Below are 14,674 nucleotides of genomic sequence, written 5' to 3'. Positions count from 1 at the left end.
TGATGATGAGCAGGGGAACTGAGTCCTGCACGCTGTGGGAGTTACAGTTGAGGGTATTTTGTGTGGATGTTTGATGCAGGGTGAGGGAATATGAACACAAAGTGGAAAGAGTATCTAGTAACTTCTGTAACAAGGAGAGAGAGAAATCTTTGACCCTTTGAAAAGCCCAAGCCCAGTATGAACTTAATGTAATAACGAGCTTCAATTTCTGATTCAACATTTTTGAGGAATGATTTACCATACAAAAACAAGGGAGATAAACTTGGGCCTAAAATAAGGGGTAGGTGATTAAACATTCTATGCTTATTGGAATTAGTATTGTACATTTGCTGTCTGAGAGGGTTTACAGAATGCCTGTTGCAATTTTTAATTCACACTTTTTACCATTCTAGACCTGAAAAGGAGTGTAAGTTGTCATGTAGCTGCTAAGGAAAATCTATTGCTGGACTGTAATAAGCAAAAAAGAGAACTGGAAAAGCCAAAGCTGCATGCCAAATAAATTCTTACAAATGGCATTTAAAAATAAATACTGAGTGTTCAAGTCAAGAATTGCCATGATGGATACATGTAATTAAGTTTGACATAACAGCTTAAGAATGGTAGGCATTTTAATATTACATGAGCCTCACAGTGGTACAGAAAATGAGACTACTTAGTTTTAAATACTTGGACGATGTGGTATGATGATCTGCTAATTTAAAGGAACAACCAATTATTTTTTCCATTATGGTGGAGGCTAACCAATATTGACTGCAAAAATAAAATTGCAAAATGGACTACTGCTTTAGTGCCACCATGTGGCAAAAAACATAAACCCAGTTCCTCCAAATTAGCAATTAGGTGACCATTTTAAAAGCTACGAAAACAACACATAAACCTTGCACGTGGGAGTTAAAAATAAGCTAGGGCTGTGAAGCGATTAAAAAAAATTAATCACAATTAATAGCACTGTTAAACAATAATAAAATGCCATTTAAATATTTTGGAAGTTTTCTACATTTTAAATATATTGATTTCAATTACAACACAGTGTACAGTGCTCACTTTATAGTTATTTTTGATTACAAATATGTAAAAAACAAATAGTATTTTTCAATTCACCTAATACAAGTAGTATAGTGCAATCTCTATCATGAGAGTTGAACTTACAATTGTAGAATTATGTACAAAAAAAACTGCATTAAATAATAAAACAATGTAAAACTTTAGCATATACAAGTCCACTCAGTCTGCCTTCTTGTTCAGCCAATCGCTCACATGAACAAGTTTGTTTACATTTGCAGACGATAATGCTGCCCGCTTGTTTCCTATGTCACCTGAAAGTAGGAACAGGCATTCGCATGGCACTGTGGTAGCCAGTATCGCAAGATATTTACATGCCAAATGCACTAAAGATTCATATGTCCCTTAATGCTTCAACCACCATTCCAGAGGACATGCATCCATGCTGATGATGGGTTCTGTTCAATAACAATCCAAAGCAGTGCGGACAGTCACATTCATTTTCATTATGTGAGTCAGATGCCACCAGCAGAAGACTGATTTTCTTTTTTGGTGGTTCAGGTTCTATAGTTTCTGCATCGGAGTGTTGTTTTTCTAAGACTTCTGAAAGCATGCACTGCACCTCGTTCCTCTCAGATTTTGGAAGACGCTTCAGATTCTTAAACCTTGGGTCGAGTGCTGTAGCTATCTTTAGAAATCTCACAGTGGTACGTTCTTTGCATTTTGTCAAATCTGCAGCAAAAGCATTGTTAAAATGAACAACAGGTCCGAGACTGCTATAACATGAAATATATGGTAAAATGCGGGTAAAAGAGAGCAGGAGTCATACAATTCTCCCCCAAGGAGTTCAGTCACAAATTTAATTAATGCATTATTTTTTTTAATGAACATCATCAGCATGGAAGCATGTCCTTTGGAATGGTGGCCGAAGCATGAAGGGGCATATGAATGTTAAGCATATCTGGCACATAAATACCTTGCAATGCCAGCTAAAGAAGTGCCATGTGAACACCTGTTCTCAGTTTCAGGTGACATTATAAATAAGAAGCAGACAGCATTATCTCCTGTAAATGTACACAAACCTGTTTGTCTTAGTGATTGGCTGAAGAAGAAGTAGAACTGAGTGGACTTGTAGGCTCTAAAGTTTTACATTTTTTTGTTTTTTGAGTGCAGTTATATAACAAAAAAAAATCTACATTTGTAAGTTGCACTTTCACAATAAAAGAGATTGCACTACTGTACTTGTATGAGGTGAGTTGAGAAATACTATTTATTTTATCATTTTTACTGTGTAAATATTTGTAATAAAAATAATGTAAAGTGAGCACTGTACATTTTATATTCTGTGTTGTAATTGAAATCAGTATATTTGAAAATATATAAAATTATCCAAAAAGATTTAATAAATTTCAGTTGGTATTCTATTGTTTAACAGTGCAATTAAAACTGCAGTTAATCGCTATTAATTTTTTAATCATGATTAATTTTTTGAGTTAAGCATGAGTTAACTGTGATTAATCGACAGTCAGCTGGTGGTGGTTTGGCCTATGTGAAATGACTTGGATATCCGTCTAGTTCACAACGGAGATTTCACTCGTTTCAATGATGTTTCATAGGACAGCGACTAATTAGGACAGCAATTTCCTCACCCCTATTAGTGGTTCCTTCAGGGCCAGGTTGAGGCACGCTGGTACGGCTGTATGTGGAAAAACCACTGTCACGTTTAGTGGAAAAACTTCAATTCTCCATGGCTGTCATGCCAGCACCTTGACACACATATTTATTTTTAAGCAGTGGTTCTCGACCAGGGATACACATACCACTCGGGGTATGCAGCAGTCTTCCAGGGGGCATGTCAACTCATCTGCATATTTGCCTAGTTTTACAACAGGCAGCATAAAAAGCAATAGCAAAGTCAGTACAAACTAAAATTTCATACGGACAATTGCATCTGAAGAAGTGAGGTTCTTACCCACGAAAGCTTATGCTCCCAATACTTCTGTTAGTCTCAAAGATGCCACAGGACCCTCTGTTGCTTTATACGGACAATGACTTGTTTATACTGCTCTATATACTATGTCAATGTTTCTCAACCTGGGATGGGGTTAGGGGGTGGCAAGCAGGGCAATTATCTGGGGCCCCACACTACAGTGGGCCTCGTGGAGCTAAATTATGTGCTTCAGCCCCATATGGTAGGGCTCTGGCTTTAGCTTCATCCCTGGGCAGAAGACTTAGCTTTGCCACCTGGGGCTGAAATCAGACTCCTGAAAGGGGTACAGTAGTCTGGAAAGGTTGAGAACCAGTACTTTAAAGGGTGTTAAGTGGGAAGGATTGTGAAATAACTCTATTTGCTCTCAGCAAGTCCAGATTTTTTGTAACAGCATCTCCACACTGATGGTCAGCAAATAGGTAGATTTGATCCTGATTTCTTGATGGTTTGGATTATTATTTTTTATACATTATTATACCTCTAATGTATAAAGAAGTGTTGAAGCACACTAATTAGAGAGGGAGAGACTAGGTCTGGCTTCCCTGCCTTTGCCATACCTGCTAACCTCCAAAGGACTCAGGGCCAGACTTCCAAAGGTATCTGGGTGCCTAAAGATGCCCTAAAGGGGGCATAGGGAGATTTTCAAAACTACCCGGGTGCCAGTTAGGTGCCCAGGTTCTTTTGGATAACCCCGCTCGGTGCCCATCTGCATCTTTAGGCACCTAAAGACCTTTCAAAAGCGGACCCTGAGTTCACCCTAGTGTGGAAAACCTCCAAGTCTTTCACATCCTCATTTTCCCTTCCAGACCCGGCCCATCCTCTCTCCCTTCTCGGCCGTGGCGCGGCCCCAGTGCGTTGCATTACCCCGCGTTGTACACAGGCTGCAGCTTCTCTCCGGAGCCAGCCCCGACGGGGAACGGGGCTAATCCACCGCCGCCGCGGCACCCCGGTGTGCGGAGGAGGGACGGGGGAGACTTTCCTTGGCCGTTTGCTGTTCGGCGCCTCAAAGCGCATCCGCCTCCCCCCCCGCTACACTTCACACCCGCGGCCCCTCCGGCCCCTCCAGCCGGGGGCGGTGCTGGGCGATCGGCGGGCGCGGCAGGCCCAGGGGGAGGCGCCCGCCCAGGCCCGGCGCAGGCAGGAAGGAGGAGCCCGCGGAGGGCCAGCGAGTCGGGGCCCGTAGCTGCGGCCGCGGGAGTGTGAGCGGGAGCCGGGAGGGAGCGTTAGGCCGCGGGCCGGGCCGAGCCGAGCCGAGCCGGGGGCGCGGGGGACAGGCCCGGCTCAGGGAAGCGGAGGGGGCCGCTGGAGGCCCGTGGCCGCGATGCCGCTGCTCTTCCTGGAGCGCTTCCCCTGGCCCAGCCTCCGCACCTACACGGGGCTCAGCGCGCTGGGGCTGCTCGGCAGCGTCGTCAGCGCCTACCGCGCCCTCAGCCAGGGCCCCGCCGGCGAGTCTGCGCCCGGAGCCGGGCCCCAGCCCCTGGACGTCGCCTACTACCTGCTGTCGGACAGCCTCTGCGTCTGGGTGAGAGCCGGGCCGGGCCGGGAGAGGGGCGGGCAGTGGGGGGAGAGGGGCCCGGGGGCGGGCAGTGAGGCTGGGGGGCCGGGAGAGGGGCCCGGGGTGGGGAGGCCGGGAGTGGGGGCAGTGAGGGGGGGGCGGGAGAGGGGAGTGGGGGCAGTGAGGCGGGGGGGGCGGGAGAGGGGCGTGGGGGCAGTGAGGCGGGGGGGGCGGGAGAGGGGCGTGGGGGCAGTGAGGCGGGGGGGGACACTGAGGCTGGGGGGGTGGGAGAGGGGGCAGTGAGGCTGGGGGGGTGGGAGAGGGGGCAGTGAGGCTGGGGGGGTGGGAGAGGGGGCAGTGAGGCTGGGGGGAGTGGGAGAGGGGCCCGGGGGGGCAGTGAAGCTGGAGGGGCGGGAGTGGGGGGAGAGGGGCCTGGGGAGGACTGGGAGTGGGGGCAGTGAGGCTGGGGGGGGGCGGGAATGGTGGGAGATGGGCCTTGGCGGGAGCAGTGAGGCTGGGGTCCCAGAAAGGGGCCCTGGATCTGGCTAGGGGCGTGGGGGGAAAAGGGGCCTGGGGATGGGTAGTGGTTTGGGGACACAGAAGGTCCTGTAGGACAGGTAGCTGGGCTGGAGTGTGGTTGGGGGGAGGGAGCGCTGAGGGTGGGTAGCTGAGCTGGGGAGGGCTAAGTATTCCTGAAGGAATGAGTGATGTTGGGGGGCTTGCTTTGTGGGAGGGTGACCTGCAGATCCTAGGGGTGCAATTGCCTTGATGCCCCAGGGATGAGGCCCCAGGCTTGACTTCCAGCTCCCTCTGGGGATAACAGAGTCCCCCAGACTTGGAGGATATAGTTCCCTCCCCCAACTAGAAGACTCTTGTGTAAATAGCACAGCCATGGTTCAAACATACCCTACTGTAGTTCACTGGTCACTGGATTGAATCTGGACTAGGTCTGTAGTGACTGATAGCTGAAGAAGTGGGCTTGTAGTCCACGAAAGCTTATGCTCTAATAAATTTGTTAGTCTCTAAGGTGCCACAAGTACTCCTGTTCTTTTTGCGGATACAGACTAACACGGCTTCTACTCTGAAATGTGTGATGAGGCTGGCCATTGGTTTGTCTGAAGTGAGTCTGCTGGTCTGAGTCTGGTTTCCAAGGTCCAGTTATAGAGGTTAGACTCAGTCACTGAACAGAAGTCCTCTTTATCAGTTTCTGAGCCCAGTAGTGTGATTTACACCAGGATTTAAACTGCATTTAAATTACATGTTAAATAGGTGCAAGTTTGCACTGGTAAACTTTAGTTTTAGACCTTGCATTCATTAGAGAAATTGTTCAACATTTCTTGCGGCTACTAACACCATTTTGGCTTCATCAGCATTCACAATTTTGGGAGCTGTAGAGTAGGCGGAGTGCCGTTTTGAGTGCTGGTTTGGGTCTAAACACTAGTGGTCTGTCTGCTGTCAGCTTCCCGTGTTGCTAAAACAGGTGGACTTGAGCCAATGCTAGCAACATTAAGAAACTTCTATACAGCATTGGGCCTTGCATGCTGGAGGCTGGAAGAAAACTTGCCTAGAATTTAGTCCCAATGTCTACATTACAAAAAATTGCTTCCCTGGTTAGGCTCCCTTGTTAGCTTCAGCAGAGAGGACAAAGAGTGTGAACACTCCACAGGAATTTAACTCACTTTGCCCTTAGAACTGGTCCCTCCAGGTCAGTATTGAGTCAGATTGGGAGAGGCAATCTGGACACCATGTTCATAGTGCATCTGTTGTGTTGCTAAGCAGAGATTTCTCTATATGGCTGTCTGTTTGGCAGATTTCAGTTTATAAATGAAAAAAGGAGTTAAAGCCAGTTACTCTTATGTTTTAATGTTAAAAACATACTTTGCTCTTTTGCCCTGGACCCAATTTTTAATTTTTTAATTTTGGGCCCTGATCAAGAAATCATGGTTTACTAGTCTTTACTGATCTTTTAAAGGATTTTGTATGTATTTTTTGAAATTGGCTTTGTTCTCTCTCTCTCTCTCTCTCTCGATCCTCCAGGCTCTGCAGACTGTGTTAATTTACATGAACTTGGTGTAAAACGAAACAAAAGTCAGATTGTAGACTGTCTTTGTGGTCACTAAGATAGTAATATGTTAATTGTCGCAGCGTACCTGTGTGTGTATACCACAGTTTGTACTTGGATAAAGTATATGCTTTGTGCTCAATTTAATATTTTAATGTCTTTCTTTAGGTGGGAGGGATAGCTCAGTGGTTTGAGCATTGGCCTGCTAAACCCAGGGTTGTGAGTTCAATCCTTGAGGGGATCACTTGTGGATCTGGGGCAAAATCAGTACTTGGTCCTGCTAATGAAGGCAGGGGGCTGGACTTGATGACCTTTCAAGGTCCCTTCCAGTTCTAGGAGATGGGATATCTCCATTATTTTTTTTTTACATTTCTCTTTTTACACGAAAATTATTTTTAAAGTTAAATTTTTAAAGGGATGTTGTCAATTTAGGTATCCGGACACTACAAAACAATAGTGTTTACTATGCCTGTGACGCTTTGGGATTAGCCAATGAGACAATTCAAAACATTAAACATGATACTCAGTAATAAATGTTTGTAAGAGAGGATTATGTCTTTTGCCCAAAATTTTGAAACAAAGATTTTGCAAAACCTAAGGTGAGTAGAAATGTTTCCATAATCTTAAAAAGAAAAAAATCACCTGCAGTGTCAGAAACCAAAACATGCAGCATGAGAACCTGAAAATGGAAGTGACTATAAATGACTACAATTTATTATTATTATTTGTATTGCCATAGTACTTAGGAGACCTAGTCATTGACCAGGACCCCACTGTGTGAGGTGCTGTACAACCAGAATAAAAAGACTATCCCTACTTCATTGATTTTCGTTGTCCGTGCCTACTGAGATTAAAAAAACCTCAACGAAGAACATAAATAGTGACTGGGTATATTAGATTTTTAAATTCCTTTGTGTTTAATAATCCAAGGTGGTGGTACCAATCTGTAGGTAAACAATATATGATTTTTAAATTGACTATGGGTAAATTTTCAAAAGTGCAAAAGACATTTAAAGGCTCTTGAGTCCCTTTAGAAAATGGGATTTAGGTTCCCAAGTTGGTGAGGCGCTTTGAAAAATTGTACCGTGTCCCTTTAAGTGCTGTGTTATTGGAATGTATCCTCTCATCATTTCTCACTTCTTGTGTCCTATATAGTTCAAAAGTTAATCAAAAGGACTAGTTAGCAAAAAAACGAGAAACCAGTTTAAGCGATACAGTATTTTCTACTCATTACGATTTTCATTGAAATGGCTGTCAAGAGCTATAATCCCAGAGAGATTTAACTGGCGCAGTTCCAGAAAGCAGATAGGTTTTATTTATTAGCTTTTCAGGCCTGGTATGAATGATGTCACTGTGAACATGTTCAGACTGGAGTATTCTGACTTGTATTCAGCAATTTAAATATCAAGGTGAGATAGATTTAGAAAATTTCAGCACAGACCAACCTAGAGCCTAATTTTGCTTGATGTCTGTGTTATGCAAAGCATTACCTGTGACAAGTGTGTAGTTAGACTTGCATGTTGGCAACAGGCATAACCAAGCTTTTATGGCTTCTGTAAAATGTTTTTTTGGAAACTAAAATATACATTTGTAATTTAGGAGGGAAACAACTTGATCATTTTAAAAATAATTCCTTGTAAAGGACCCTGTCAACTTAAATTTGGCCCCAAATTTAAAATTTGCTAGCATATTTTTATCAACCCTGAGACTAATGGAAATATTTCACAATTTAAAAAAAAAGTTCAAATGAAAACAGTGTATTTTAAACAAATAAGTATTCTCCCGTGTGTTTGGGTGGCAAATATTCCCAAAGTAAGGACTTGGAAATGACACTGACTATAAGCAAAAGGGAAACTGACTTTATTGATTTTTATTGTCTGGGCTGAGAGAAAAGCAAAAAGTCAGAGCATAAACAGTGAAAAGTAAATGGATTTTAAAAATGATAACTTTGAATAATCTATTAAGGTGTTTATAGTAAGATATAAATTTGTTTGCAGCATATATGATTTTTAAATTGACAGTGTCCCTTTTAAGTACTAAGTATCAGATGGGTAGCCATGTTAGTCTGTATCCACAAAAACAACAAGGAGTCTGGTGGCACCTTAAAGACTAACAAATTTATTTGGGCATAAGATTTCATGGGTAAAAAACCCACTTCTTCATCAGTTATTGGGAGTGGACCACATCCACCCTGACTAAATTGGCCTTCATCATTGGTTCTCCAGTTGTAAGGTAACTCCCTTCTCTTCATGTGCCAATATGTATTTATGCCTGTATTTGTAATTTTCACTCCATGCATCTGAAGAAGTGGGTTTTTACCCAGAAAAGCTTATGCCGAAATAAATCTGTTAGTCTTTAAGGTGCCACCAGACTCCTCGTTGCCTTTTAAGTACTGTATTTTTAAAATGTTAAAGTTTATGAATTTTATTCTAGAAAATGTTCACAATAATTTGTACTAATTGGTAAATCTGATGCAGTTTTAAAAGTTTTTGATATGTTGAACCAGTCCAGTTAAATGATGATTGCTAATCTAAACTACGCTCTTAGATTTAAAAATGTTTTGAACGACTCATTAATCATTTCTGAATGCCACTGACCTGATGATGTGGGGCATCATAAATCAGCTGTTGCTAAAGCGTAAAGCCAGTGGAAACCAGAAAGTAAAATTTACTGGGAACAAAAATGAATTTGACTAGTCAGTTTTTATTGTCTAAGCTGAGATGGATAAAATAAGTAAACTAAATAAATAGTGAAAAGAAAATCAAATTCTGACATTATTTCATTTTTAATGATGTAAGGTATTAATGATAACTTGGGTAAATAAATCTGTTTCCTTGCAAATGTAGGTGTGGTAGCTTGGTTATCTGCATAATGATGCTGTTGCTCGTAATGACACAGATCAGCGTTTCCACAAATGAAATGATAATGACATGTATTCTACTGTACTGTGCCTAGAAGTTAGGCTTAGGAAGGGGCATATTTTACAGACTAACTGAAACAAATACTGTACTGCACAATAACAAGGGGGTGAGATATAGTGCTCTCTTTTATGACTAGGACTAAAATATGTTTAATTTCTTTTTAGGTACTGGTAAATACTGCCTGCTGTTTCCTGATGTTGATTGCTAAACTAATCCAGTGTGCGGTGTTTGGTCCTCTTCGTGTTAGTGAGAAGCAGGTAAGTAAAACATATGAGGTTTCTAGACGAATTGCCTTGCTCTCAGATACTTGTTTTCTTAATCTGTCTCTTATTTATCTTCACATGGGGTTTTTTTTGTAAGTGAATGGTTTTAATATCCCATCTGGGAATATTGAGAGGTGCACAGATTAACATTTAGCACCCTAACAGTTTTTTAGAGATACAAATGTAGCTCTTATGATTTACAACGATTTTTTTAAAAGTAAGATTGATTTTGCCCATCTTTCCATCAAAATTGCTTCCCTTTTTAACCCCGAGCTTAGAAGGTGATTTGTCCATGATTTGGAGATATCCCCTTTTGATATTTTGAAAATGCACATTCAATAAAATGTATGGAAGTTTAAAATAAACCAAGAAGCCCTTTGCAGTTCTCTTATGGGTAAACTACTCAGTTCATATATAAGCATCCATAAATCTTCTGGCTTGTTTCTGAAGAAGAACTTTAATTTTGGTGAGCTGCTATTTTATTTTAAAAGGACACCTATCAACTAAGAAATTACACTTCCATCAAAAATTTTGTTCCTGTGCGTACAAGTGCTCTTAATTTTAAAGGGAATTAGAGGAAAACAATTCTCTATTTTTGATTTTAGTTTACTTTGTGCACTTCACAGTACTTTTTTACATAGTCAATTTCACTGTTTTAGTACTGGTCAGCTACAACTCTTGCCTCATGCTCTGGCATGATGACATAATTCTCATGTACCTTCAGCCTCTGCAAGAAGAGGAGGTGTCCCATCAGTGTCAGTCGGCAGACACGTGCACAGAGAGGGCAGGAGAGCTGAGCCCAAGTCATTTGTTACTGGCCCTAGGCTTGCCCCTCTTCTAAACATCAGCAAGGAAGCACGAAAAACATTTTTTAAAGGATTTTTAAAAAGATTTCAGGACATACTATTTAAAACCTGTTCTATCAGAAAATAGTTATTTTGAAAATTAATTTTCAAAAATCAAGTTGACTGTGTCCCTTCAAAATATGTTTTCTTTCTCTCTCTCTCTCTCTCTCTCTCTATATATACACACACGCATGCAGTCACTGAAAAAAATTAAGCCATAGAAGTTTTAATGTAACAGGCATGCAGTGCAAATGGGGCACTATTATTTACTTGTTCACAGATCTCTTGCAATCTATCATATTGGTGATTCACAAACCTAAAGACCTCTGACTGCAGTGCCTATGCTTTAAAGGTGAGGCACTCTCCCAGAGCTTTGCGCTAGATTTTTTTCAGTTGTCCGTGGTGACCATATGGACATGGAATTCAAAGCAGTGTCAATGCTAGTTTCTACTGTGTTCACTGTCCCTTTAAAAATTGAAATGTACTTTGATAGCTTCCTTTGAAAGACAGGCTATATATGTTGGTAGGTCAAAAATGCGATCACCCTGAAGGAATTATTAGCCTTCTTGCTGATGATTTCATTGTGTTTTTATAAAGAGGATTGATTTTTTTTTCTATAAAGCCTCCCCATGCCCTGCAAATTGTACAGTGGCTTTTATCCTGCAGTAACTAACCAGTGTACTGTCTTTCTTTCTGATTGCATGTGTGTGGGAATGATTTTCCTGTCCCACTGTTGCTCATCTCCTCCCTTCTTGCATGTAGCCATTATGTTGGAGACCAAGCGTCTTATACATTGAGTGTTTTTAGAGGGTTAGATTTTTGTGACTTTTATCACATTGCTATGATACTGAGGATCCAGTTGAGATAAAGGCCCCATTGTGTTAAGCACTGTACAAATACATAGTTAAAAAAAACCTTTATCTACAATGCTGCACTGTCTTGTTGCAGTGGTACAAAAGGAAGATCATTTAGTCAATACACCTTAAGAGAAATGGGTGTCTAGTGGAGGCTAGGTAGATGACAGGCAGCATGGATAAAAATGGATGATAACCTATGTTAAGGCTTAAATTTACTATAATCTATTTAAATCACTTAAAATAATTAAAAACATATTAGAACATGTTTGTCACCAAGTTTTAAAGAAAGTCAAACCATTGAGCTGGTGGGAGTGACTGGCTAAAAGCCTGGAACCAAAGTTTGTTGACATGCTAAAGCATCTTTGACTGACAGCAGTAGCCTCTTTTGCAGGTGCAGAGAGAATATTTTCTTCGTTTCAGTGTATTCAGGTTCAGTTCAGTGACAGATTCATTCAAGTTAAGAAATCAATTGGGAATTGGAAACACAGGAAAGCTTGTTTTCTTCTTCCAATCTATGAACAAAAAGTAGGTATGAGAGGATGAGATCTACCAGTTCTAAAATCTTGAAGGGCATGGTGACCAGAAACAATCATTCAGTTTTCTAATTAAAGATAAATAGTTTACATAGAGAGAGAACCTGTTTAATAAATCAGTTTTAGATGCAAAACATGTTTTGATAAACGTGTTTCTTATGTATCCAGCACAGTTAAGGTAGTTTTATTTAATTAAAAAAATGTTGTTTTTGTGCATTTTTAATTGTATTTGACTTTCCATTCAAATAGAGCTTGACACAAATCCCAAGTTCAAAAAAAAAAATCACAATTTTCTAACATAATTTAAAAATATAAAAATTAACTATCTAGATAAATGTGAGTTAAGTAATTTAATTGCTTAAATTAATGTTTTTATAGTGTATCCTCCTGGTTAGCAAAAAGAAGCACCAAATTTAATGTAAAGGCTGTATTTGTTTGCAAATAAGCATGTTTTAATGGCTACCAACCAATGGGAATCAGCCTTCTTAAAAAGTACAGATGCAAATCATTAAAATTGGTGACTTAAATCCATCCCCCTTGATGGCAGGAATTTCTAATATTTCTCATGTTTGTGTTATTTATATCCTGTTATTTTAAAAATAATACAAACTATCCCCATCTAGCTGTCCCTATAGCTGGCCTATCACATTTTCATACTTCTGTTTCCTTCATCTTCCCTCCTGCCTATTATCTGTTGCACTCATCTTTTGCTTCTTAGCTCAACTGAGACCATAAGCTCCCTGGAGCAGGGACTGTCCTTTTCCTCTCTCCAATATCTAGCACAATGGGACTTGTAAGTACTGTCCTAAAGCACGTGCTAAATGATAGTAGCAGGTAATGCAAGTGACTGTGAGTTGGGGTTTCTACTCCCCATTCTACCACTGACTTGCTGTGTAGCAAGTTTCCTACTTGTGAAATGCGGATACTTCCCTGTCTCATGGGTGCGTCATGAGGATTAAATAATTGTGAGACATGTCGAAGAATTGCACATGATGAAGAAACTGCATAAGTTGAAAATTATTATAGGGTTTTTTTATTAATAAAATAGCCAGGGTGGATAATTTTGTATTTGAGCTTTGTGTAACTACTTTGATTACCTACAGAAATAAATATCTTCCTTTTTAGCATCTGAAGGACAAATTCTGGAATTTCATCTTCTACAAGTTTATCTTTATTTTTGGTGTGCTGAATGTTCAGACAGTGGAAGAGGTGGTCATGTGGTGCCTCTGGTTCTCTGGGCTTGTGTTTCTCCACCTCATGGTTCAGCTGTGCAAGGATCGATTTGAATATGTAAGTTTTTCCTAATGCCTGTGTGTTGGGAGATGAGTTCTGCTCCCAGTGCCAGCACTGACTCATTGTGTGGCCTTGGTTGTGTCACTTAAGGCTTGATTTTTCAGAGATGTTGAGCACTCATATCTCCCACTGACTTCAAACTGAGCTGCGAATCCTTAGCACCTCTGAATATCAGGCCCTTAACCTCCCTGCTACAGTTCTCCTATCTTAAATGATCATCCCATGTTAAATGATATTTATCCTTTTTCATAAAATGCTGAAAGATCCTCAGATGTAAAGCTCCGTGTGTTCTTGCCTTGCCTAGAATTACTGCTATAAATCTCCTTTTTTAAAAAGTGTCCTCCTCAAATTGCCTTAGCTAAGAATTCTAGAAAATCGCCCTCAGTTTGATGCCCAGTTAGGTAGTTTTCTGAGGGTAGTTTGAAATTTTTTTTGATCTCTCAAAGTGAAATTACAAAGAATAGAGCAAAAGGAATTGGATTTCACTGCGTATTTATAGTTTCTGTGCAGTTTTCATGCTTTGAAATAGTTATGATCCTTGTGCCTCTATCAAGAACTGATGGCACACAATGCATCTTTATATGTACCGTATATTATAAACTGTATCCCAAACGATATCTGTATTAGAGAGTTAAATAGTGAGTCACAGAGGGGGAGAGGAGGAAAGACAGTCTTCATCTGGGAAATTAAATGAGATGGAGGATTGCAGAGAGGCCGTACCAGGTGGCTGGAGCTGTAGAGGACATGGCTTTTGCACCAATAGCAATGAGACTATGGAGAGCTAAGATGGTTCTAAACAAGGATAGGGAGCAGAGTAGTGAGAAACAATGCCCTTGAGTAAGTTATTGGAGTGCACATTTGATAGGGGTCTTAAAATGAATGAAGTGTCAGTTCAGTTTTAGTTAAATAAACAAATTGAGCCTTACGCACACTGTTGTAATCTGATCCCTCGAACTGGGCCAGGTCTGTTTATTATGCTGGACATATGACTAGCGATATAATGTAGATTACAAAATTAAAAGCTTTCACATGGTAGTGTGTGTGCCACAATATATGTTTCCTGACAAGCACTTTAATTCTCTTTTTTTATGGACTATTATTGAGATTAGAAAAATCAGCTTTGTACTTGAGTAATTGTAGACACTTAAATATCTATAAAGTACGTGCTGCTTTCTTTGCTTCAGTGTCATTAAATAAAAGCCTGAGCCAGACTGAATTCGCTGGTTTACCCCAAACTCTGTATTTTAAGGCCTCTTGTACTCCCCATTTTTTTCCCATTTCACCACCCAGGAAGGGTTGCCTTTCCAGCAGTTTGATAGTGGCCTTGAGTGAAATGAGATTGAGTGGGGTGGAATAACTAAACCAGAGATCAACAGGAAGGTTATCTAGCAGTTCTTGGTGTACTGAAGTTAT

At 40.9% G+C, this 14,674-nt stretch overlaps 1 protein-coding gene across 2 annotated transcripts in view; it reads left to right on the top strand.

Moving 5' to 3' along the window:
* The first annotated feature begins 4,102 nt into the window (after nucleotides 1–4,102).
* Nucleotides 4,103–14,674, top strand: part of AMFR (autocrine motility factor receptor) — a 45,836-nt gene continuing 35,264 nt past the window's right edge. Inside the window, exons 1-3 of one of the 2 annotated variants that reach the window (XM_054048663.1) lie at nucleotides 4,103–4,514; nucleotides 9,635–9,727; nucleotides 13,094–13,258. In XM_054048663.1, the coding sequence (XP_053904638.1) occupies nucleotides 4,314–4,514; nucleotides 9,635–9,727; nucleotides 13,094–13,258 (459 nt within the window). In that variant the 5' untranslated portion in view covers nucleotides 4,103–4,313. The remainder of the gene's footprint in view (nucleotides 4,515–9,634; nucleotides 9,728–13,093; nucleotides 13,259–14,674) is intronic. The other variant, XM_054048662.1, reaches the window with a different exon arrangement.

The sequence above is a fragment of the Malaclemys terrapin genome, chromosome 14 (genome assembly GCF_027887155.1).
Source record: "Malaclemys terrapin pileata isolate rMalTer1 chromosome 14, rMalTer1.hap1, whole genome shotgun sequence".
Lineage (NCBI taxonomy): Eukaryota > Metazoa > Chordata > Testudines > Emydidae > Malaclemys > Malaclemys terrapin.
The sequence above is the reverse complement of the archived record's forward strand: the minus strand, read 5'-3'. Positions and strand labels throughout refer to the sequence as shown.